Source organism: Oncorhynchus tshawytscha, linkage group LG21 (genome assembly GCF_018296145.1).
Source record: "Oncorhynchus tshawytscha isolate Ot180627B linkage group LG21, Otsh_v2.0, whole genome shotgun sequence".
Lineage (NCBI taxonomy): Eukaryota > Metazoa > Chordata > Actinopteri > Salmoniformes > Salmonidae > Oncorhynchus > Oncorhynchus tshawytscha.
Genome location: NC_056449.1, coordinates 20,267,183 through 20,293,742, shown reverse-complemented (window position 1 = coordinate 20,293,742; position 26,560 = coordinate 20,267,183). Strand labels below are relative to the sequence as shown.

Sequence of the window (26,560 nt, the reverse complement as noted above, 5' to 3'; positions counted from 1 at the left end):
AAATAAGTATTTGGTCACCTACAAACAACCAAGATTTCTGGCTCTCACAGACCTGTAACAACCTCTTTAAGAGGCTCCTCTGTCCTCCACTCGTTACCTGTATTAATGGCACCTGTTTGAACTTGTTATCAGTATAAAAGGCACTATTAGGCATTATTAGGAAATGGAAGACATAAGACCACTGATAATCTCCCTCGATCTGGGGCTCCACGCAAGATCTCACCCCGTGGGGTCAAAATGATCACAAGAACGGTGAGCAAAAATCCCAGAACCACACGGGGGGACCTAGTGAATGACCTGCAGAGAGTTGGGACCAAAGTAACAAAGCCTACCATCAGTAACACACTACGCCGCCAGGGACTCAAATCTTGCAGTGCCAGACGTGTCCCCCTGCTTAAGCCAGTACACGTCCAGGCCCATCTGAAGTTTGCTAGAGAGCATTTGGATGATCCAGAAGAAGATTGGGAGAATGTCATATGGTCAGATGAAACCAAAATATAACTTTTTGGTATAAACTCAACTCGTCGTGTTTGGAGGACAAAGAATACTGAGTTGCATCCAAAGAACACCATACCTACTGTGAAGCATGGGGGTGGGACGACTGATCCGTGTAAAGGAAAGAATGAATGGGGCCATGTATCGTGAGATTTTGAGTGAAAACCTCCTTCCATCAGCAAGGGCATTGAAGATGAAACATGGCTGGGTCTCAGCATGACAATGATCCCAAAATCACCGCCCGGGCAACGAAGGAGTGGCTTCGTAAGAAGCATTTCAAGGTCCTGGAGTGGCCTAGCCAGTCTCCAGATCTCAACCCCATAGAAAATCTTTGGAGGGAGCTGAAAGTCCGTGTTGCCCAGCAACAGCCCCAAAACATCACTGCTCTAGAGGAGATCTGCATGGAGGAATGGGCCAAAATACCAGCAACAGTGTGTGAAAACCTTGTGAAGACTTACAGAAAACATTTGACCTCTGTCATTGCCAACAAAGGGTATATAACAAAGTAGAGATACATTTTTGTTATTGACCAAATACTTATTTTCCACCATAATTTGCAAATAAATTCATTAAAAATCCTACAATTTGATTTTTTTGATTTTTTTCCCTCATTTTGTCTGTCATAGTTGAAGTGTACCTATGATGAAAATTACAGGCCTCATCTTTTTAAGTGGGAGAACTTGCACAATTGGTGGCTGACTAAATACTTTTTTGCCCCACTGTATATATTTTGAATTCAGGCTGTAACACAAAACGTGGAACAAATCAAAGGGTATGAATACTTTCTGAAGGCACTAGGGTGCCATTTGGGATGTATCCTGGACGACAGTCATGTCAATAGAGATTGTACAGTCATGATCCTGATCAAAGTCTGATCTGTGGGCCTGGACAGTGCATTAGTTTTTATTTACTAACTCTATTTTATCAATGTACCAATCAGGCTTCAGGAAGAAGCATAGCACAATTACAGCCATGAAGGTTTTAAATGATATCACTGAAGCCATTGACAAAAAACAGCACTGTGTCTCACTTTTTATTGATCTCTCGATACAGTTTGATACTGTTGATCATGCTATACTAAAAGGCAGAGATTGTCGAGTGTAGGTCTTTCAGAGCATGCAGTTGCATGGTTTGCTAACTATCTGTCTGATAGAACTCAGTGCACTCAAATTGATGGGTTTGTCTGTTAAATTGTCTGTCTTGAATGGTGTGCCCCAAGGCTCTGTACTTGGTCCTCTCTTATTCACTATTTATATAAATTTAGACAAATGTCCAAAATGCACAACCTCATTTTTATGCTGATGATACTGTTATGCCTCGTCTCTTACAAAAGCTTTCCAGAACTTGCAAACTGCTTTTTAATACTGTTCAACATACAGTGCCTTGCGAAAGTATTCGGCCCCCTTGAACTTTGCGACCTTTTGCCACATTTCAGGCTTCAAACATAAAGATATAAAACTGTATTTTTTTGTGAAGAATCAACAACAAGTGGGACACAATCATGAAGTGGAACGACATTTATTGGATATTTCAAACTTTTTTAACAAATCAAAAACTGAAAAATTGGGCGTGCAAAATTATTCAGCCCCTTTACTTTCAGTGCAGCAAACTCTCTCCAGAAGTTCAGTGAGGATCACTGAATGATCCAATGTTGACCTAAATGACTAATGATGATAAATACAATCCACCTGTGTGTAATCAAGTCTCCGTATAAATGCACCTGCACTGTGATAGTCTCAGAGGTCCGTTAAAAGCGCAGAGAGCATCATGAAGAACAAGGAACACACCAGGCAGGTCCGAGATACTGTTGTGAAGAAGTTTAAAGCCGGATTTGGATACAAAAGATTTCCCAAGCTTTAAACATCCCAAGGAGCACTGTGCAAGCGATAATATTGAAATGGAAGGGGTATCAGACCACTGCAAATCTACCAAGACCTGGCAAACTTTCAGCTCATACAAGGAGAAGACTGATCAGAGATGCAGCCAAGAGGCCCATGATCACTCTGGATGAACTGCAGAGATCTACAGCTGAGGTGGGAGACTCTGTCCATAGGACAACAATCAGTCGTATATTGCACAAATCTGGCCTTTATGGAAGAGTGGCAAGAAGAAAGCCATTTCTTAAAGATATCCATAAAAAGTGTCGTTTAAAGTTTGCCACAAGCCACCTGGGAGACACACCAAACATGTGGAAGAAGGTGCTCTGGTCAGATGAAACCAAAATTGAACTTTTTGGCAACAATGCAAAATGTTATGTTTGACGTAAAAGCAACACAGCTCATCACCCTGAACACACCATCCCCACTGTCAAACATGGTGGTGGCAGCATCATGGTTTGGGCCTGCTTTTCTTCAGCAGGGACAGGGAAGATGGTTAAAATTGATGGGGAGATGGATGCCAAATACAGGACCATTCTGGAAGAAAACCTGATGGAGTCTGCAAAATACCTGAGACTGGGACAGAGATGTGTCTTCCAACAAGACAATGATCCAAAACATAAAGCAAAATCTACAATGGAATGGTTCAAAAATAAACATATCCAGGTGTTAGAATGGCCAAGTCAAAGTCCAGACCTGAATCCAATCGAGAATCTGTGGAAAGAACTGAAAACTGCTGTTCAAATGCTCTCCATCCAACCTCACTGAGCTCGAGCTGTTTTGCAAGGAGGAATGGGAAAAAATTTCAGTCTCTCGATGTGCAAAACTGATAGAGACATACCCCAAGCGACTTACAGCTGTAATCGCAGCAAAAGGTGGCGCTACAAAGTATTAACTTAAGGGGGCTGAATAATTTTGCACGCCCAATTTTTCAGTTTTTGATTTGTTAAAAAAGTTTGAAATATCCAATAAATGTCATTCCACTTCATGATTGTGTCCCACAAAAAAATACAGTTTTATATCTATATGTTTGAAGCCTGAAATGTGGCAAAAGTTCAAAGTTCAAGGGGGCCGAATATTTTCGCAAGGCACTGTACCTTGTGTCAATTGAGGCTTATCCTCAATACTGACTAAACTAATGGTGTTTTCTAATGCAAGAAATAGACCTCTGAACCTTTTACCTATTACTACCTGTCAGGGCAAGGAGATTGAGGTTGTAACCTCAGCAATATCTTGGAATTTTAATTGATGACGGCCTCTTTTAAATTGCATATTCAATAACTTACAAAAAAATTGAAGCTGAAATTGGGATTTTATTTTAGGAATAAGGCCTGTTTTTCTTTTGAAGCCAGGAGGCTAGTATCAGCTACATTTATGCCTTTACTAGACTATGGGGATATTTTATATATATTTTTGAGCTTCCGCTCAATGTTTGAGGTCAATTGACACTCTTTACCATGGCACTTTGAGATTTATTTTAAACTGCAAAACCCTTACGCACCACTGCACTTTGTATACCAGGGTTGGCTGGCCTTCTCTAGTCACTCGTAGGCTCAGTCACTGGTATACTTTTATTTACAAAACCACTTTGATTTTACTACCTTTTTGTTGTGAATTTTTATTGTTCAGAAATGTGGTGGGTACTCTCTTCGTTCGCTGGCCTTTATCCTGCTAACTGTTCCAAATGTCCGAACTGAATTTGGTAAAAGGGTTTTTATGTACTCTGCGCCATCGTCTTGGAACACCTTACAAAATACTTTAAAACTGGAAGGACTTGTCCCGATTGGTGTTTTTAAATCACTGATGAAGGATTTTGAGGCTGATTCCCTGACCTGTCAATTTTTTTAATTTACTGTTTTATACTCTTGTGAATTCAATGGTTTTTACTAGATTACTTGTAGTTTCATGTCTGTCTAATTTTTTTGTAATGAATTGGTGCTGCCTATCTTGGCCAGGGCGCTCTTGAAAAATATATTTTAATCTCAATGAGCCCTTCCTGGTTAAATAAAGGTTAAAAAAAGAGAAAATGTGTGTAACATTGCCAGGGCTAGATTTACAACTGTATGCAACACACACACACAATGTCCTTGTCATAACAAGCGCAGTAAAAGGAAAGGAAAACACCAGTAGGTAACGAAAGAAGAGGCAAAGTGCTACAAAACAGGAAAGCAACTATTTTAATTCTCCGCTCCAACTGAAGTTCAACAAGTTAACATCATCTCAACATTCTTCATCGGATTGAGACAGGCTTGGTTGAGGGGAATACTAGTGCAACAAAAAAGGCACAAAACCACATCTTTGGGGCAAAATTAACCAGAGGTCTTATGTATTGGTACGGAACAGAATAACAAGCCTGATAATAGAAACATCATCCTTGGTCAAACACAATGCATGTCACTGGTTTATTAAAAACTCAGGTTGTTCATTTACCTGCTCTGAAATGCAGAGGTCCAGAAATAAGTTTCCTTTCTGTCCAAGCTTTGGTCATAAAATAATTTGTGCTAGAATATGTAAATTATTATACTTTCTATTATGAGGTCTGGGCAGTGTTCAGAAGGACACACCGTAGCAACTGTTTGCAACGAAAAAAGGTTATTGTTCAGGCAGTACCTCCCTGTTTCACTAAGTTTCAAAACGCCCTACCTACTGAACATAATCCAGGTAGTAAACGCCTTTAGAGGAAAAGGCTATAGGGACACTCCTAACAGCAAACCAACATCACATTTAGTTTAGTCTATTGCAGAGTCCCTATAGCCTCCGTCTTAACAGAGCCATTTGTGATACCCGACCGGAGTCTATACCGCTGTCGTCCTTTCCCTGAGAGGGGACTTCTTAACATTATATTTTCTCTAAAACATCAAAATCACATGTTTATGCAACTGCTCCAAATGCTGGTTGGTACGCGTCTTTGTAAAGTCAGTCCTAGTACAATAAAGGGACACTAAGAGAAGATTAGTGCAGGTGGTATAACATTTAAATTACAGGGAATTCACAAAAATAGGATATTTTCTAATTCTACAAATATTTCACAATGGTTACTTATGAATAGCAATACCTCAATTTGTATCCATGAACTTTCAATAAATTCTTTGCACAATTTCAAGTCCCTATTTATCCAAAATCAACATAATTAATTCTATACAAGAGAGTAATTAATTAGAAACATAGAAATATAATGCAACACAAAACAGTGAGAAAAAACAGCCTCATTCATATGAGCCTCTCTGGGAATAAAGAAACTGATGGCCTGTTATTAAGATGACCCATGATACTTCACTCCGTGCAATTTACATCCACACACACCTGGTGCAATACCACTGATTATGTTGACAGGTTTTGGTGGTAAATGATTTCAGTCATTGTTGGTGTCAAAAAATAGCAACAGACGGTCAACTTTCAAAATTACTGTTGGGTGGGGTGATTCTTCGGGTGGGAGTCTGAACAGGGAATTTGCTGGGGGTAACGTCAAGGAAAGATACATTTTTTCCTTCCATTTCCAATCGGATGCCATAGAAGCTTTGGGGATGGGGAGCCAACGTGTTGTGACGGGCTTGGGTGGGGGAGGATGGGAAGGAATGGGTAGAGGCAGAAGCAGCTGGGATTGGTTAAGATTATACAGACTGGTAGCCGGTGCGACTCTTCCTCCGGCCAATCAGGTAAGAGATAAGCACAAGGACGATTAGGAAGCAGAGGGCCACGCCCACAGCGATGGGCACCAGAAAGCTCAAATCAGAGTCCATGAAGCACTCCACGGCTGCCACAGAGAAGAGACAGAAGAAGGGTTAGCGACATTAGCATGCTAGCAATTAGTTAGCAGAAAACACATTTTAGTGAAGAGAGAAGAAACAGGATTTGGTTAAGCTCTTTACAGACAACATGGATGACAAGGCTCGAAAAGCAGCAAGACATCAGATCAGAACCCAGACATTCATCTACAACATGGGGGCGGTTCTGTCAGAGCATATTCGGTGATGGCAGATCTACAACAACACCGGGGATTCTGTCAGAACATGGGCAGTGACAGCAGTTAGGAAAATATTTGGCCATCATCTGCCATCTATAGTCAACCATGTTATAAGTAAGGAATAAGAGTCAGCCAATCAATTCTAAATATATCTACAAACATGCCAAATGTTATCAATGGAGCCAAGCAATTTCTTTAACACAAACATTTTCTAAAACTCATTGTTTCATGGGAAAGAGCTTTGCTTCAGGTGAATTGTACATTAAGGTTAACTATGCACAGCACATATCAATTTGTAGTTAAATTAAAATCAACATGTATCCTGATGAGGAAAGATACAACCTCAGCATAGCCAGTGGGGTCATTTAGAAGTGCTCATAGCTAGAGCCTTGGTTTCTCTTTCTCCCAATAAAATATGCGATCAATACAATGAGAATCAGCACAGCCAGAGCAACCCCGACGGCTATAGGAACGAGCCAGCTCCCTGTCGTGTCGTCTCCGCAATCCTCCGCTGGGTGACAGTAAAGAAAGTGGGCATGAGGGACGTTGCAGGGTGGAAGAAAGGTAAAACATGAAAATCGTGAATGCATGGTCATACTAGGAGGCTTCTCAGTAAAGAATAGTTGGAAAACAAAGAGCAATTTACTAAAATGACCAGGGACCAATAACACTTATTTTCATAATTGTAAAATATAAAAAAATGTTCCACACCATTGTTTTGGGGGACAATTTCCATTCCCATTTATTGCAGCTAAAAGCCTATTGAAAAGGAATTCAAAAATGAACATTTGTTTGGAGTTACACAGAAGAAAATACAATGCATCTTACATTTGGAGGATGGGCCTCTCCTGAAATAGGGATTTCCCTTTTCTTAACATGATGCATTTTGAATTCATAAAATAGGAGACATTTAGACTAAATGTAAAGATATCAAACCTGAATGAATCTCAAATGGACAAGCTTCATTGAGTAAGGCAAAAATTTGTCACAATCATAACATTGTCAAGTGAATGAAAATTGGGAGTAGTAAATGTTAAGATTCCAAAGGGTATTTTAGAATTGACTTTATATAGGGTCTGAGAAGCCAATTTTAGAATCATAGTAACAAACAGGATTTGTAGAAAAGCAGTCAATTTTCCAAAACACATCACACCGAACTGTAATGCAAGAATCAAAAATAATATTTGATAAGGAATAAATGAATCATTCACATAATCTGAAGAAAAATTGGTTGAATCAAAAGCAACTAAAGGCAGCAATCAAATGTATTCATGCTTCATGCTGACCACTGCACTACAACATGATACCCATTGTATCCCATCCTAACAGTACAAAAATATACACATCCTGTGGACAATGACCTTTACTTCCACTCTCTGTCGATAGGTATAACTTACAAGGGGTTAACTGGGCAGGGTTGGGGTTAATTCCATTTAATTTTAGTCAATTCAGGAAGTAAACAAAAATTCACATTCAGATGTTCCTCACTGAAGAGCAGAGGACAATTGGAATTAGAAATCAATTTTCTGAAATTTACTTATTGTAAAAATGGAATTGACCCCAGCTCAGTTTACAAGTTCCCCTTACTAACTGGCAGCTTTCTGGCGCAACACTGGAGCAAAGACTATACTATACACAGGTGTAATATTGCAGCATGCATTTTGAACTTACGTCAAACTTACTGAACGATTGAATGCATTTATATGTACAAAATAATCACCATCTGCAAAGAACACATTTGAATGGCAGCAAATAAGTCAACTACAGCTATCCCTTTTTGAAACCTAATGCCAACATGTCATGACGGGAGAGGGGGTTTGGTTTCATTTCTCCTTTCAGGTTCATCTTTTACATCCTCATGGACTTTTCAGAGTTAAAGTAACACTTCAAGGTAGATTTCACAGCCAGTCAGTCAAAGGGTTAACACATAATTCTGAGACAAACAGACATTAGTGGCAAACATTATGTCAACTAGTGCCGTGTGTGAACATATAGGGACAGATCCCTTGTTTGGTACCGTCAACTTGGAGAAGGCACTACATGCCAATAATATCACTGTTTTTAAATGTGGCCACACAGATTTCAGGCGTAAAGTCTTCCCTTTCCAGATTCAAACTACAGTGACTAGTGGATTATCAGTAAGGTGAGAGAGGAGAGCGAAGCAGCAGACCTTTATCCTGGTTAGTTAGTAAGGAGTTCCTGAGACAAATCAACAAAGCTACTCAATGTCGTCTCATTGAGCTGCGAGGCAAATTCTAAAATGTTCAAGTTGTCAAAATGTTGCACTGCTACAATGAATTGTGAGGATGAATGAAACCACAAAAGAAAGGTTCAACTAAAATGTACACAGACATTAAATAAAAACATATGAAACAAAAAAAGGTGAGGGAGAGGGGGAGGGAGCATGATTCACAGTGACAAGGGCACAACACCCAATTGTCACAACTCCTCGTGAAAATGTGCAAACAGTAGCACAAGTACTCTGACTCTGAGTTTCTATAAAATGTGCTACTTGATCAAAAGAGAGCCTACACTGAACAAGAATCTGGAAAGTGATGCAAGGAAATGGAGTGTCATAAGAAACAATCACTTTCAGATATGCTGCAATAAATAAGACCTTCTATACTGAACAGAGGCAGAGAATCCTGCACTGCTCCTTTCAACAAGGGGAGGGGGGCACAGACAAAGCAAATCAAACAAAAAGGGAGATTACACAAAGAACATGGGTGGTCCAACCTGGTCCTGGAGAGCATTTTGAGTATTCAGAATTACCTGAACAAAGCTACTCAAGTCTAAACCTAAGCGAAGCTAGCCTAATCTCAAGTCTAAAAGCAGCTCTTAAGAGTGGCTGAAGTAAAGAGACTATAGTCTGACTATTCCAGTTTGTGAGTCAGTCATTAATGGAAAGATTACACAGCCAATCCAGGATCAGGTTTTGGGACCCCCCTGACACATAAGGATCAAACTGTGTTCTGGATTCATGATCACAGATAGCTTTTTAGAGGGTTTGATATCCCACATAGGTCTTTCTTCGACCAATCACGTAAGCAATCACTACAATGAGAATCAAGATGGCCAGGGCGGCACCAACAATGACTGGGATTAAGATGCTGGTGTCATCCAGTGAACAGTCATGGGCTGCAGACGAGAGAGAATCAATGAGCATGACTCGGAACATCTCATCTTCTCATGCTCATTTGGTTGTTAATCAGTTTAAGCAGGGGCAGAAACATGGCATAGTATAAAATACATATTAACATTTTAGTCATTTAGCAGACACTCTTATCCAGAGCAACTTAAACGAGCAATTAAGGTTAAGTGCCTTACTCAAGGGCACAGATTTTGTTTACTTAGTTGGCTCGGGGATTCGAACCAGGAACCTTTCGGTTACCCACGCAACGCTATTAACCGCTAGGCTACCTGCTGCTCTAAATACTTAGCTGTTTCTCACCAAACTGGACAGTTGACCTATTCTACTGATACCAAGAGTGGTTATTATGGCCTATGCCTCAGTTTCAAGCATATTTGCTGCATTTGGCTCTAGAAACCCTAGTAAACTGTAGCATATGGCTAACACAACACAAAGGTATTGATAACAATTCACCATCTCAGTCACCTACCTGTAGCAAATTCCCCTTTTTCAACCCCAAAGGGCTGGACGCGAAGCTTGAACGTGTAGAGAGTGAGCGTTTCGGTGACAGTTAATGTCTGCTCCTTGTTGCACATGTAGGAGCTGCCAACCGCCGCCACCCAAATGGACATGTTGGTATTGGCTGCAACAACAGCCACCCCTGGATGTAACACACAGAGTGAGCAAAGAGAGTAGAGGTTTTAATATGCATTGTATATACTGTGTATGTATGTAATGTATAGTGTTTATTTCTTATAAAGCCGCACTGTGTCCAAGACAACTTTCCCCTGGGGGACAATAAAGTTGATCCTATACTATCGTCCAAATAGGGACTTGGTTTACTACGCTAGTGCTTTCTGAAAGGGTTTGTAGTGCTAGGTTGCCTACCAGTGGCTGGCTTCACTGTGACGTTCAAAGCGTGCAGGTGGAACTTCTTGCTGTCCTGTAACGAGCAAGGAAACCCCTTGAACAGGAGACAAACAGACCTTACGCTGCATCCTACCGCCTTAGTCCAGCTGTCTACAAGTTAAATGCAGACAACCAGGATAATAACGGCCTTGGTTTCAGATATTTGGCCTCGTCAACTTACGTTGCTGAAAGTGAACATGATGTCGATTGTGTCCGATGTCAGTATGAGGATGCTGCTGTTGACCCCACAAGCCCCGCCCACTTCAGTCGCACTGGGCACCAGGTTGATGGTCTCCACTTTCTAATAAAGGGGAAAGGGAGTGTGGGATACCTAGTCAGTTGTACAACAACGCATTCAACTGAAAACACAGGTTGATAAACAACAAGAACATTAATATACTAGTAACAACAACCTATCTTCATAGACAAGTCAAGTTCTCTGCGAAAAACATGTCTGAACCCTTTCTACTGAACAGGCAATTGCATGATAACATCAAAAGAGCCCATTTTAAAATGGCTATACTATGTTTATACATACGTCTCCTTGCTTGAAGCCGATCCGCAGGCCGAAGGTGGCCATTAAGCAGGCTGTACTGTTGAAGTCGGGTGCGATGCTGTAATTTCCAGTGGTGGGTGTGGGCAGTGTAGGGGTAGGGGTAGAAGTGGGGGCAGCTGTGGTGGTAACGGTCGTGGTGGGCGCCACAGTGGTGGAGGTCAGGTCAGCAGTGCATACAGTGTCTGTGTAAGGACAGAGAAAGACTTTTCAGAGAACCAACAGGGTTGGGATCAATTCAGTAAGTAATCTGATATTCAGTTCACTTCTTGAATTGATTGTATTGAAATGGAATAGACTTCAAACCTGGAGAACAGACACAGTAAGTGTTTGACATAATGCACAATAAATCAGATAATTTGTCACAGTTGATCCTACAATGGCCTGATGCTTGTTCTCGTACAACCTACCGGTGTCACTTTTGCTGCCGTTTGTGACAAATGCCTGTAAAGTAACATCATACAGTGTCTGAGTGACAGACTCTACTCTCTGGACATTTTCGCTCTTGCAGGAATAGTAGGTATCCACACCCACGTTGGTGATCCTTGGCTTTGCTGTCACAGACTTGGTTTCTAAACCCAAGAGAGATTCAGTCAAATATCAGTATGCGTCATATCAACTACAGTACCGAAGTGGTATATCATGAATGAACAGTATCATGACAAGGCTGTGTAGTCAATAGTTACCGTTTGACGTGGAGTTGGTGAAGACGCTTGAGTCATTGAGGTTGTAGGTGAAGACAATGGAATCTACTTGGTACGTTTTGTTGTCCTTAGTGAATTCAACCGCCCAGCTGTGCCCGTCTCCAAAACCGAGTTTCAATGTTGATGTTGTGTTATTGCAGATGCTCCCTTCTGTTGTCACATTTTCAGGCAGTACAAAAAGAACCGTTTCACTCTGAAAGGGGCCGAAAATATTGGACAGTCATTAAGAAAGTGACAAGAGGGGAATCCCATTCCTGTCAAGTACTTTCTCAGGAACAGGGCTATTTCAGATGCTTAGGTCATGGGAAAATAGTATTGTTGACATAACTTAACAGTGTGTCCGTTCTTATGATGGATTAGGAGGGAAAAAAGGAACAAAATAATATATTTTATATCCTGGGAAATATCTAGGCCTATAAATCAGACTGAGATGGGAGTTATTAAAAGAGAATAATTTTTTAATATATATAAGGGCTATAACTTTGATGAACCCTGGTGAAATAGACAAGCCATGACAATTACAGGATACAGCTGTGGCCCAAAATAATGGCACCCTTGCACTTTTTTCAAGTAACTCACAATGTCCCACCAAAATAAGTTGAAATTGACTAAAGTATTTGGACTCTACAATTCTTTATTTCACTGTTATTACAGAACCTTTATTTTTTATTCAGAACTTAATATATCATTTAAAATAAACAGAAATGGCATTGACAAAATGATCCACACCCTAGACTTAATATTTGGTCAAAATAACCACAATCAAGCACATCCTATAGCCATTGATGAGCTTCCTGAACCTCTGCACTGGAAGTTTGGCCCACTCCTCATGTAAACGGTTCCAGTTCTCCCAGATTTGAAGGGTGCCTTCTACCAACTGCTGTTTTCAGATCTCTCCATAGGTTTTCAATGGGATTTAGATCTGGGCTCATTGCTGGCCACTTCAGAACAGTCCAGCGTTTTGTCTTGAACCATTCCTGGGTGCTTGGGGGTCATTGTCCTGCTGGAAGAACCATGATATTCGATGGAGACCAAGCTTTCTGACACCGGGTCCGACATTGCGCTCTAAAAGGCCTTGGTATTGTCCTGATTTCATGCATACGTTCAAGACACCCAATGCCAGAGGCAGCAAAGCAACCACAAATCATCACTGAACCTCCATGTTTGACTGTAGGGAAGGTGTTCTTTTCTTTAAAGGCCTAATTTTGTTTTCTGTAAACAGAGATTGTGTGTTTTACCAAAAAGCTCTAAGTTGGTCTCATCTCATTCTCCCAGACAGATTTTGGCATGTTCAGGTGTGTTGGCAAATTGCAGTCAGGCAGCTTGCGTAAGTATTAACCCCCCTTGGCATTTTTCCTAATTTGTTGTTTTACAACCTGGAATTAAAATAGATTTTGGTGGTTGGATCATTGGATTTACACAACATACCTACCACTTTGAAGATGCAAATGATTTTTTCTTGTCTCTATAAGCTTGGTACATCCAGCCACTGTGATTTTTGCCCATTCTTCAAGACAAAACTGCTCCAGCTCCTTCATGTTGGATGGGTTCTGCAGGTGTACAGCAATCTTTAAGTCATTCCACAGATTCTAAATTGGATTGAGGTCTGGGCTTTGACTAGGCCATTCCAAGACATTTAAATATTTCCCCTTAAACCACTCGAGTGTTGCTTTAGCAGTATCCTTAGGGTCATTGTCCTGCTGGAAGGTGAACCTCCGTCCCGGTCTCAAATCTCTGGAAGACAAAACCGGTTTCCCTCAAGAATTTCCCTGTATTTAGCGCCATCCATCATTCCTTCAATTCCGACCAGTTTCCCAGTCCCTGCCGATGAAATACATCCCCACAGCATGATGCTGCCACCACCATGCTTCACTGTGGGGATGGTGTTATCGGGGTAATGAGAGGTGTTGAGTTTGCACCAGACAAATCGTTTTCCTCATTGGCCAAAAAGCTCAATTTTAGTCTCATCTGACCTGAGCACTTTCTTCCATATGGTTAGGGAGTCTCCCTCGTGCCATTTGGTGAACACCAAACATGTTTGCTTATTTTTTTTAAAGCAATGGCTTTTTTTTCTGGTCACTTCTGTAAAGCCCAGCTCCGTGGAGTATACGGCTTAAAGTGGTCCTATGGACAGATACTCCAATAACCCTGAAGGAGCTGCAAAGCTCCACAGCGGACATCTTTGGTCTCTTTGTTGTCTCTCTGATTAAAGCCCTCCTTGCCTGGTCCGTGAAATTTGGTGGGCGGCCCTCTCGTCAGGTTTGTTGTGGAACTATATTCTTTCCATTTTTAATAATGGATTTAATGGTGCTCTGTGGGATGCTCAAAATTAATTATATTTTTTTTACAACTCAACCCTGATCTGTACTTCTCCACAACTTTGTCCCTGACCTGTTTGGAGAGCTCCTTGGTCTTCATATTGCCGCTTGCTTGGTGGTACCCCTTGCTTAGTGGTGTTGCAGACTCTGGGGCTGTCAGAACATGTGTACAGTTGAAGTCGGAATTACATATACCTTAGCCAAATACATTTAAACTCAGTTTCACAATTCCTGACATTTAATCCCAGTAAAAATTCCCTGTCTTAGGTCAGTTAGGATCACTACTTTATTTTAAGAATGTGAAATGTAGGAATAATAGTATAGATAATTATTTATTTCAGCTTTTATTTCTTTCATCACAATCCCAGTGGGTCAGAAGTTTACATACACTCAATTAGTATTTGGTAGCATTGCCTTTAAATTGTTTAACTTGGGTCAAACGCGTCAGGTAGCCTTCCACAAGCTTCCCACAATAAGTTGGGTGAATTTTGGCCTATTCTTCCAGACAGAGCTGGTGTAATTGAGTCAGGTTTGTAGGCCTCGTTGCTCGCACACGCTTTTCCAGTTCTGCCCACAAATTCTCTATAGAATTGTTGTCAGGGCTTTGTGATGGCAACTCCAATACCTTGACTTTGTTGTCCTTAAGCCATTTTGCCACAACTTTGGAAGTATACTTGGTCATTGTCCATTTGGAAGACCCCTTTGCGACCAAGCTTTAACTTCCTGACTGATGTCTTGAGATGTTGCTTCAATATATCCACATACATTTCCTCCCTCATGTTGCCATCTATTTTGTGAAGTGCACCAGTCCCTCCTGCAGCAAAGCACCCCCACAACATGATGCTGCCACCCCCGTGCTTCAGTGTTGGGATGGTGTTCATCGGCTTGCAAGCCTCCCCCTTTTTCCTCCAAACATAATGATGGTCATTATGGCCAAACAGTTCTATTTTTGTTTCATTAGACCAGAGGACATTTCTCCAAAAAGTACGACCTTTGTCCCCATGTGCAGCTGCAAACCGTAGTCTGGCTTTTTTATGGTGGTTTTGGAGCAGTGGCTTCTTCCTTGATTAGTGGCCTTTCAGGTTATGTCGATATAGGACTTGTTTTACCAGCATCTTCACAAGGTCCTTTGCTGTTGTTCTGGGATTGATTTACACTGGAAATTGCTCCCAAGGATGAACCAGACTTGTGGAGGGCTACAATTCATTTCTGAGTTCTTGGCTGATTTCTTTTGATTTTCCCATGATGTCAAGCAAAGAGGCACTGAGTTTGAAGGTAGGGCTTGAAACACATCCACAGGTACACCTCCAATTGACTCAAATTATGTCAATTAGCCTATCAGAAGTTTCTAAAGCCATGACATAATTTTCTGGAATTTTCCAAGCTGTTTGAAAGGCACAGTCAACTTAGTGTATGTACTCTTCTGACCCACTGGAATTGTGATACAGTGAATTATAAGTGAAATAATCTGTAAACAATTGTTGGAAAAATGACTTGTGTCATGCAAAGTAGATGTCCTAACCGACTTGCCAAATCTATATTTTGTTAACAAGAAATTTGTGGAGTGGTTGAAAAACAAGTTTTAATGACTCCAACCTAAGTGTATGTAAACTTCCGACTTCAACTGTATATATACCGAGATCATGTGACACTTAAATAAAGTCCACCTGTGTGCAATCTAACTAATTATGTGACTTCTGATGGTAATTGGTTGCACCAGATCTTATTTAGGGGCTTCATAGCAAAGGGGGTGAATACATATGCATGCAGCAATTTCCTGCAATTTTTTTCATTTCACCAATTGGGACCATGTTGTTTATGTCCATTACATGAAATCCAAATAAAAATCCATTTAAATTACAGGTTGTAATGCAACAAAATAGGAAAAATGCCAAGGGGGATGAATACTTTATTTGGCACTGTATGTCTTTCTCTCAGCAGTGGGGTCCTCTTGGGTCTACTACCATATAAATCCCTTAAGGGCCCCCTTAGTGGCCAAGTCCAGGGAGGTTGGCTACAGTGGCATCGGCCTCAAACTTCTTGTTAACATTACATACAGTGGAAATATGAACATCAAGGTCTCTGGAGATTGTCCATGCTTGGCTACAATCTTGTATCTGACCTCAAATAATTTTCTGGTTTTCTTTCTTTCCACTATGCTCATTGCGGTACACAGTGACACGAAATAGGAGAATGAGTCCTTTTCTCTATTCAAACTATTCTATTCTATTTTTTTTTATATAGTAGACACCTGCAACTCACCACAGATGAGTTCAATTCCAAAGTAAAGGAGAATCACCTGCTTGAAATTAATTATTTGTAACTACTTCCAGAAGGTGCTAATAATATTGTCCGGGCCATTTTATGATTTCTTTGTGGAATAAGCTAACATTTAGTAAATTATTCAGATTTTTTTTTTTTCAACTGCAAACCAAATACATGAATATGTGGATACCAAAATATGTATTAATTTCAAGACTTTTCAGGAAGAAATGGTTCATTACTTGAAAAAAGTGCAAGAGTGTCAATATTTTGGCTCACAACTATTTAGTCAACAGGGGAAAAAAACTCAACAGAAAATTGATGAACAGAAGACATTTCTCAGCAGCTGGGCTACACCCCTATACCCAGAGTCAATATTCATGTAGTCCGTTTATTTGTGTGGCTGTTCTTAGCTCGCTTAATGTTCTGTTCTGTAGCCAACTAGCACTCACGTGGCTGCAAGTAATGCTTAAGTTATATCAATACACTTTTTACAAGTAGGACAGATGATGACTGAGAAAAAAAAAACATATCGGAGTTGTCTTTCGATGGCTATGCATATTCATGGCATGAGGCTAGTAGCATAGCATCCCTCTCCCTTGATACCTGGACTGTTTTAGGAGTTCTCTAAAGGCTTAGATGTACTAGCCTGCAAATTAAAAACCATTTAAATAGGAGTAAATATACAGATTACGCACCTTATTTACACCAACTTCATAGGTGACGGTGAAGTTGACCATCAAATTGGCGTAGAGGCATAATTTATTCTCTGTGTTGTTGACTGACACCTCAGTCGCATGTGACAGGTGGAGTTCTGCAATAGAAATAAAGTATTGCATTTCATAATGAGAAGACAAAAAAACATGAGGCAGATGTGTAAATAAACCCCTTTCAATAAATTCAAAATAAACGCACATCTTACCAGCATAGGTAGGCTAGTCGAACATACGTTTTGGATATGTTCTACTTCCCTTATATAAGTAGCCTAATGGCCTCAAATCACTGTAAAAGTCAGAGTGGGGAACACGCCATGGGCTAACGATTTCCTAACCTTCATTTTTAAACTGTTGAATAAACCGTTCATCAGCAGATTACTCTCACATGGGACTAAATGGTAGGTCATGGTTAGGCTTGACCTGGAGTGACAGGGACCACGTCACCACGAGTGACCTGATATCAGAGGCCCTAGCTTGCAACAGAGGACTCTGGGGCCATTTCTCAGGCCAAATGAACACATTGATGTAAATATAAACTTTATGCATATGGGGGGAGGGGCGATCAGAGATTTACTACTGAAAACGAAACTAGGATTCTGACTGTATTGAATATTAAAAGTGAATCGTGGCAGACAAGTGATTGCTGTAGCAGCTGCTGTCTATCTAACTGGGAGGGTCTAAGACACAGTTCCCCAACTGCTTTTATTTGCCCCCAAATTAAAAAAATATATATATTTTTAAATTTTTAAAAAAATTTTTATTGTTGGACATAAGACTAAAAACACCAGGAAATCCGCTCCAAGTGATTTTCATTTTTTAAATCTGTTACCAAGTATAATAGAGAGTCGTGATCATAATACAAATAATAATTAATTGGATTTATATAGTGCTTTTCACCAACTGGGGTTACGTAACTCACGTTACCCCCTATCAATGTGTAGCACCACCTCAGTGCTGCACAGTAACCATTTTTGTGCCAGAACGCTCACCACACATCAGCTATCAAAACAAATTGTATTTGTCACATGCACCAAATACCTTAGTGAAATGCTTACTTACACGCCGTTAACCAACAATGCAGTTAAGAAAAATAAGTTAAGAAAGTATTTACGAAAATAAAATGCATGTAAAAATTACATATAAAAATAAATAATTAAAGCACAACAATAAAGTAATGAGGCTATATACAGGGGGTACCGGTACAGAGTCAATGTGCGGGGCACAAGTTAGTTGAGGTATTATGTACATGTAGGTACAGTGACTATGCATAGATAATAAACAGATAGTAGCAGCAGCGTAAAAATGGAGGTGAGGGTCAATGAAAATAGTCCGGGTAGCAATTTGAATAGCTGTTCAGGAGTTATGTCTTGGGGGTAGAAGCTGTTAAGAAGCCTTTGGGACCTAGACATGGTGCGCCAGTAACACTTGCCGTGCGGTAGCAGAGAGAACAGTCTATGACTAGGGTGGTTGGAGTCTGACAATTTTTAGGGCCTTCATCTGACAACGCCTGGTATAGAGGTCTTGGATGGCAGGAATCTTTGCCACAGTAATGTACTGGGGCGTACGCACTACCCTCTGTAGTGCCTTGCGGTCGGAGGCCGAGCAGTTGCCATACAAGGCAGTGATGCAACCAGTCAGTGCTCTCGATGGTGCAGCTGTAGAACATTGAGGATGTGAGGACCCATGCCAAATCTTTTCAGTCTCCTGAAGGGGAATAGGTGTTGTCGTGCCCTCTTCACAACTGTCTTGGTGTGTTTGGACCATGATAGTTAGTTGGTCGTGTGGACACCAATGAACTTGAAGCTCTCAACCTGCTCCAAAACAACCCCTTTGATGAGAATGTGGGCGTCCTGTAGTCCACGATCATATATATCCTTTGTCTTGATCACATTGAGGGAGAGGTTGTTATCCTAGGCACCACACTGCAGGTCTCTGACCTCCTCCCGAAAGGCTGTGTCATCGTTGTTAGTGATCAGGCCTACCACTGGTTGTGTCATCAGCAAACTTAATGATGGTGTTGGAGTCGTGCCTGGCCGTGCAGTCATGAGTGAACAGGGAGTACAGGAGGGGACTGAGCCCGCACCCCTGAGGGGGCCCCTGTGTTGAGGATCAGTGTGGCAGATGTTGTTACCTACCCTTACCACCTCGGGGCAGCCCGTCAGGAAATCCAGGCTCCAGTTGCAGAGGGAGGTGTTTTGTCCCAGGGTCCTTAGCTTAGTGATGAGCTTTGAGGGCACTATGGTGTTGAACGATGAGATGTAATCAATGAATAGAATTCTCACATAGGTGTTCCTTTGGTTCGGGTGGGAAAGGACAGTGTGGAGTGCAATAGAGATTGCGTCATCTGTGGATCTGTTGGGGCGGTATGCAAATTGGAGTGGGTCTAGGGTTTATGGGATGATGGTGCTGATGTGAGCCATGACCAGTCTTTCAAAGCACTTCATGGCTACAGACGTGAGTGCTACGGGTCGGTAGTCATTTAGGCTGGTTACCTTGGTGTTCTTGGACACAGAGACTATGGTGGTCTGCAGGGGCAGACTGAAACAACAATTCAGGCCAGGAATTTGACTCCATCCCAGGACACCCTGTTCACGCAAACCACCACACCCTGTTCACGCAAACCACCACACCCTGTTCACGCAAACCACCAGACAGCTAATTTTGTAGGCTAACCCTATTTGTTAAAGTAACGGGTACCAAACTAGTTATGCATTTGGCCACTATGTTCATTGGGGAAGAAAGTTATCCACATTGCAAAATACAAACATTTGGGACTGACCAACAAGTAGCCTATCAGAACACTGAGTAAGGTAAACTATGGTTATGGGTCCACCATCAATCTCACTAGGAATACACCAATCATAGCACATACAAATGTACAAGGCTAGACACACAAAACAATTAGCCTACACTTTTTTTTAAAGAGAATGAGATATACAGAGTTAGCTCAAATGATTATCTCTATATTCAAGCATATCAAAAAACTTCACACACACATTCACTGAACATAAGCTACAACAATGTAAGTAAGTATAATACAAAAGTCAAAAAAACACTCTTCAAAAAAATGTAGATTAATGTTCACTCACTGTTGCCCATAAAGCAAACAGCACAAAAATAAACACATCTAAACACGGAGTCAATGAAATTGAACATTGGCTACATAACTGCAAGTATAATACGAAAGTCCCAAAAAACATGCCTCTGTACAAAAGCTTTAACTCACAGCAAATTGTATTTCACCCATGTCAGCCTGTAATTACCACTAGTAAACCAGCAGGTGGCACAGTAACTCACTGGCATCTTGTCAATGTTGTCATCTTTGTCAAGTCCCATAAGAATCTCCCTCTCGGTTGTCATCAAAAGGAACGTGTCAACAAGGTTCTCTTGAGTGAGGGAGGTTCTTAGGCGGTTCTTCATGAATTTCAGGGTGGATAAGGTCCTCTCACAAGCCCCTTGAGTGATGGATAGGGTGAGGAGGAACTTGTAGCCCAAACCAATGATGTGAAACACTTCCTTGAGCAGATTGTACTGAGACAGGAGAAGATTGCAGCACATCGGGCAGTTTTTAGACATGGAACAACTTCTGCTCACCAACTCCACCCTTTCATCAGGATCCTCAAAGCCTTCACCTGATTCATCACTGGCAGCAGCAGCCCTGGTGTTGTACTCCTCCAATGCTGACTGTTTCAGTCTTTCCCACTGTTGTGCAAGGCTGATCAGTTCAGCCTGCAATGCCTCAGTGGCATGTTCATCAAATTCCAGTAAGCAGTCGCTGAGCTCCTTCATGGCTGTCTTTGGAAGGCCCTTTTCTCTGATCTCAGGAAAATGCTTCGGATTCATCTGCACACAGCACTGTGTTTGCTGCATAATGGCGGTGAATACTTTCAACAAGTGTCCAGTACCACATTGTGGATCTTGATTTTGTAATCCATGTCAGCATAAGCAATGGACTCATCTTCTGCCAACTCACCTGGGTCTCTTCATTTTTTTTGTTCTCTTCTCTGGGAGAGCAGTCTGAGCTTCAGCATCACAGTCCTGCTGCTCCTCCAGAATGCCATTGGTCCACCCAACAAAGTTGTCTGCTGTCCTCTTCACACCCACAAAGTCTCGGGCAGACTTTCAGGTTATCCTCCATTCCCGTCACCAAGTGCTGTGCTGTTACGATATCCATGCCACTTGTTTGCAAGTATTTAGAGAGAGGGGACGTCTGCTCAAGAATCCTGAGAAAAACCTCAGCTGTAAGTATGGTTTCATGCTTTAGGAGAGCATCCTTGTACCCTTGGGCCTTGCATCGGATGGCAGGTTTTATGGTCGCATCATTTTCAATTCTTTCCATCGTGATGGCCACATCCGTGTGAAGTGCATGGTCAGGCTTTGCAAAGCCTTCAAATACTTTCCTCAAGGCCTCAACTTTGACCCACCAGTCTGTTTCACCAATTGCATCAAGCCGTCTGCGTCTCCTGTCCTCACTGGTTTCCTCCCTTAGCTTAATGCGCTTGTAGGAATCTTGAACGAACACAGCAATGTCATTCAATAGTGAGAAAAGGGATTCACTTGCCAAACCCCAGTGGTGTCAGTTAGCACAAGGTTGAGGACACCATATGTGTACTTGGTTAGGAGACTCTCCTGTTAGCAATGCTTAGAAGACCCTGTTGCATTACCAACACACTGTTTGATATCTTTGTCCATCTCTCAAGGGTCTTTTTCACAAGGTCCACAAAGTACTGTCCAGTCGATGACTCACGGTCAATGACCGCAATGAGTCTCTCGTGGACAACATCAGTGAAATATCGCAGAACTACTGCCCACTGGTCTTTCGATGTTAAATCCTGTGTTGTGTCCATTTGTACTGAGATCATCCCTGCCTTTCTCACTTCAACAGCAATTGTCTACTGAATCAACATTCTGACTTCAATGACTTTATTTGCTGTTGTTTTGGACATCATAGTTACCAAGAACCCTCTCCCTTTACTTTCCATCTGTTTCTTGCTCTTCTCAATGCAATCACTAACATGCTCAGGTAGGAAGAGATCATATTTGCTTAGCAACAATATAAGCTCAAGAAACTTGCCATGATTGACAGCCATGGTTTCCAAGTTATATGCAGCTTCGTGTCTGTGTCCTCCGTAGCTAAGCCCACATTTACCAATAATTTTAACTACCTCAATCACATGTTCCATGACCTGCCTCCTCTTCCTGACCTGTTTTAGTTGAACTGCTTATCACTCAGAAGGGTATGGATGTCTGTTTTGCTGGCTCTGAGGAAAAAGGCGTCTGCACTTTCTCTATGGTTCTAGCTTCTCTCATGTTCCTGTACGCTCTGATGGGCATGTTTCAGGCCTACATGCCTCCTTTGACAAATGCACTATCACTGACTGAAGGTTTTGCGAACGAAAGACATACTGAGCAGGGACAAGGATTGAGTTACTTCATTGTATGTCAGCCATTTTCTGTTTGTGCCATCTTTGGAGTGGAATACATTTGGAATGACTGAGGGGTTTGTTTTGGGTGGTACTGAAAAGAATAAGTCAAAATCCTTGGACTGAGGACGGGCAAAATAATCAAACGGATTTTCAGTGCTTTCACTGTCTCTTTCTGTTTTCCCTGTACTGGGCTCTGTACATCTGGTTGCTCTGCAGAATGAGATTAACATGGGAAATAACCTAAACTTAAACTTGTATTACTTGTGCAGTCATTGATTGTATGCCCCCCGATTACAGTCCTACTGATAATATCATAAAGAAAATATTAACCTAAAATCATAGCCTATATGTTTAGGTTTGTGCTCAGGTTGTACCTGAAGGTTCCTGCTCTGAGTCTGACTCTGAACTGACGTAGACACTCTAGTGCTGCTGCTGCTTCCTTCTCCACCTTTGCAAAGAAAATACTATTATCAGACTCACTATCATTAGTGTATCAGTAGGCTCTTAATTTTTCCCAGAGCTGTATATTATTGTAGTAACTTGTAATGCTGGTACTAATGGCGCTAATGATCTTTGTCATTGCCTGTGCTGTGTCACACAGGCTACTGTGTTACATTCATGGATGTATTATGGTTACATTACTGTAGCCTGTTTCACTGTACAGTGTATGTGCACTTTCCCTCGCTTATGTGGCATGAATCATGACCGAATGCTGGCATGTCCATAGTCTAAGTTTACTATTTTTTACTAGTTGAAACGTATATTGCCTTCAATGTCATTATGATCACTGTTGCACTCATTGCCATGATATAATTCCTCCACGAAGACGTGCAAACTGTTTAGCCTACTGGCCGTTGTGTCACTATTATTAACTAGGCTACTTAGCTAACCATGCTGGGTGTGTGTGTTTTAGCTAGTGTTTTTGACTCCCTTACTGGTCCCTTACTGGCAAACATGTTGCTTATTTTGCAGCGTCTGTGGCAAGGGCCTTTCTCTTTTTTTATTCTCACTCTCTGCTCCACCGTTCCTTTTCTGGCCGTCCATTTCGCCATGTGACTTGTCGAAAAAGTCAGTAGAGAAGCAGGTTGACGGTTGCTATGTGCGTCGCGGAGAGACCTGATGTCATTTTTGGCACGGGGACACTGCAGCGAGAGGGAGAGTCACGCCTGATGCGTGGATTCTCCGTCAACTCATTCCTGCTTGCTATATTGTCGCTTGTCAAGTTTACTATTCATGGCAGGCCAAAACAACCCTCAGGCCACCGGGAACTGTCCCGGTGCACCTGGCAGCCAGTCCGCCACTGGCGGTCTGCCTAAAACATGTTGGTATTACAGACTAGGTCAGGGACAGGTTGAAAATTTCAGTGAAAACACTTGCCAGTACACGTCCTGGTAATCAGCCTGGCCTTGTGAATGTTGACCTGTTTAAAAAGAACTTACATCTGCTACGGAGAGCGTGATCACACAGTTGTCCGGAACAGCTGGTGCACTCATGCATGCTTTCAGTGTTGCTTGCCTCGATGCGCACATAGAAGTCATTTAGCTCATCTGGTAGGCTCGTGTCACTGGGCAGCTCGCGGCTGTGCTTCCCTATGTAGTCCGTAATAGTTTGCAAGCCCTGCCACATCCGACGAGCGTCAGAGCTGGTGTTGTCTTAGTCCTGTATTGAAGCTATGCCTGTTTGATGGTTCGTTGGAGGGCATAGCGGGATTTCTTATAAGCTTCTGGGTTAGGGTTAGCCGCTCCTTGAAAGCGGCAAATCCAGCCTTTAGCCCAGTGCGGATATTGCCTGTAATCCATAGCTTCTGGTTGGGGTATGTACGTACGGTGCACCAGCTGTTATTGACAAATAGACACAGACCGACAACCTCGTCTTACCGGCTGTTCCATCTTGCCGATACATGGAAAATCCAGCCAGCTGTTAGTTATCCATGTCATCATTCAGCTACGACTCGGTGAAACATAATATTTGACCGTTTTTAATGTCTCGTTGGTAGGATAGTCTTAATAGGAGCTCATCCAGTTTGTTATCCAATGATTTCACGTCGGCTAATAGGACTGATGGTAGAGGCAGATTACCCACTCGCCGTCAAATCCTTACAAGGGACCCTGACCTACGTTCCCGATATCTTGGCTCTTCTTCATGTAAATGATGGGGATTTGGGCCTTGTCCAGTGTCTGAAGTAAATCTTTCTCAGCTGACTCTTTAAGAAAAAGTATTCATCCAGTACGAGGTGAGTAATCGCTGTCCTGATATACAGAAGCTCTTTTCGGTCATAAGAGACAGTGGCAGAAACATTATGTACAATATAAGTTACAAATAACGCACACAAAAAACACAATAGCACAATTGGTTAGGAACCTGTAAAACAGCAACCATCTACTCCAGCACAAGGTGGGGACATGAGGAGTGATATGCCAATTAGGAATGAGGGGGATGATTAGGTGGCCATGATGGAATGTGGCCAAGTTGGGACTTTACCCATGAGGGGGGTGAACACCCCTACTCTTACAATAAGTTTTATGGGATTTTGATTGACCAGTCAAATGGGCAATGTCCCCAAATTTAGGGCAATGTCCCCAAATTTAATCAAGGTTTGAAATTATTATATTTTTGTCAAATATGATCCGTTTAGCTTTCTTCCAGTCAATTTGTAGTCTAAACGTATTTATTGTTATGTTCCTCCCCCCCCGGACGGCTGGATCTAGTTGATCCCTTGTTTAAGATTTCACAGCAGTCAGCAGCCGTTTCACTATTGAACAACACTGTTGGGAAAGGGCAATCAAGAGATGCTTGGTCATGAGTTGCTACAGATTGTATGCGAGCTAATGTTAAAAACCAACGACTGTTGGTGTCCATTACTTGGCGTTACAGGAAAGCAGGTTAGTTTGTATGGGGCTCTCTTGTAATGGACACCAATCTTTGGTATATCACTTTATCTGGGGTAAAATCTGTAGCTAGGTCATGAGACAACTTCCTGATCAACAAGCAAGGTAACGTTAGCTAGCTAAATAAGATACAACCTTCGAGGTGTGAATCCTTAATTTCCTTTAAACCAAGATTTTGGATTGAACTGGATGTACAACAGTAACTGGTTGCTGTTGCCAACTACGAAAATGTCATGCAACGAAGTGACTAACGACAGCAGATTAGTAACTAGCTAGATAGGTGTTCTGAGCCAAATCATCTTATCACATGTTCCAAATAAATTGGGTGAATGCAACTGGTGGATTGTTGACAGGTTAAGGTTTGATAGACACAATAATGGCGATATAAAGCCAAATACAATGTCTAAACATGACATTGGGTTATAGCCAAAGACAGAGGGAAAAACTCGTCATTTTCCCTGTCCATCCGGGAAGAAGTCTTATCTGCAACTGCTAAATAACACAACAGGCGCATTACCTAGCTAAATAAGCATGACAGGTCAACAGTTCCATGAACTTCAAGTCTGAGATTATGGACAGCAATTTCTTTTTTGAAACAACGTTAAACTAAATTATAGTTAACGTTTGTTTGCTAACTACTGGCGTAGAAAATAAATAGCTATCAAGCTAACAATCTGGTAGAGGATAGGCCTGAAGTGACGGAGCACCGAAAGTTTCCTCTTTTGTGACCCACAATATTAGCCAACGGTGACACAAAGCAATATTAATTTCAATTGTCTAAACATACCATTTCCAAGAGCCAGGAAGAAAACCACAAACGCGCACCAAAACATGATAACTTGGTAGCCAAAACACTTCACCCGGAAACAACGGCGTTCGACTTCGGCTACCTTCCAAATGTGCAGCTCCCGCAAAAGCACCAGGAAATTAAAGTCATATGACCTGCGGGCAGAGCTTCCTATATACTAAGCACGTATCGGAACTCCACAATAAATGTGCTTTGAATAATCTTAGTTGCTACTTCTCCCCCTGAATAAGTGACAAAATATGGATTTTGTAGAATCATGTTCCTGTTTATTTTGTGACACACATCACCCAAACAACCAATCAAAAGATACTTTTTCCTCCCTCTTTTTGAGGGAACACATTTTACTATTTACATCGTATAACACGGACAAAGATGGTTTAGAAACTCTGATATGGATAACTTCTTGTAATAAAAAGGTGCAGCTGATATGTTGGTAACCCAATATTATATACTACATGCCAATACTATCTTACTATTGGGGGGGTTGAGATGTCTATGAAAATTAACAGA

General features: G+C 41.5%; 1 protein-coding gene across 4 annotated transcripts; it reads right to left on the bottom strand.

Moving 5' to 3' along the window:
* Nucleotides 1-4,526: 4,526 nt before the first annotated feature.
* On the bottom strand, nt 4,527-26,534 carry LOC112221087 (lysosome-associated membrane glycoprotein 2). 4 transcript variants are annotated; one of them, XM_024383188.2, is made up of 9 exons: nt 26,030-26,534; nt 16,911-17,026; nt 11,615-11,825; nt 11,339-11,500; nt 10,914-11,113; nt 10,557-10,676; nt 10,355-10,409; nt 9,957-10,127; nt 4,527-6,126 (listed from the first exon to the last, which is right to left on the bottom strand). In XM_024383188.2, the coding sequence occupies exons 1-9, from the start codon at nt 26,073-26,075 to the stop codon at nt 5,984-5,986; spliced, it is 1,224 nt and encodes a 407-aa protein (XP_024238956.1). In that variant the 5' UTR covers nt 26,076-26,534; the 3' UTR covers nt 4,527-5,983. The 4 variants fall into 4 exon arrangements, with proteins under 4 accessions (XP_024238956.1, XP_024238955.1, XP_024238958.1 ...); XM_024383187.2 differs by lacking the exon at nt 4,527-6,126 and adding an exon at nt 6,133-6,847; XM_024383190.2 differs by lacking the exon at nt 4,527-6,126 and adding an exon at nt 7,050-7,095 and having other exon boundaries at nt 26,030-26,533.
* Between the last annotated feature and the right edge of the window lie 26 nt (nt 26,535-26,560).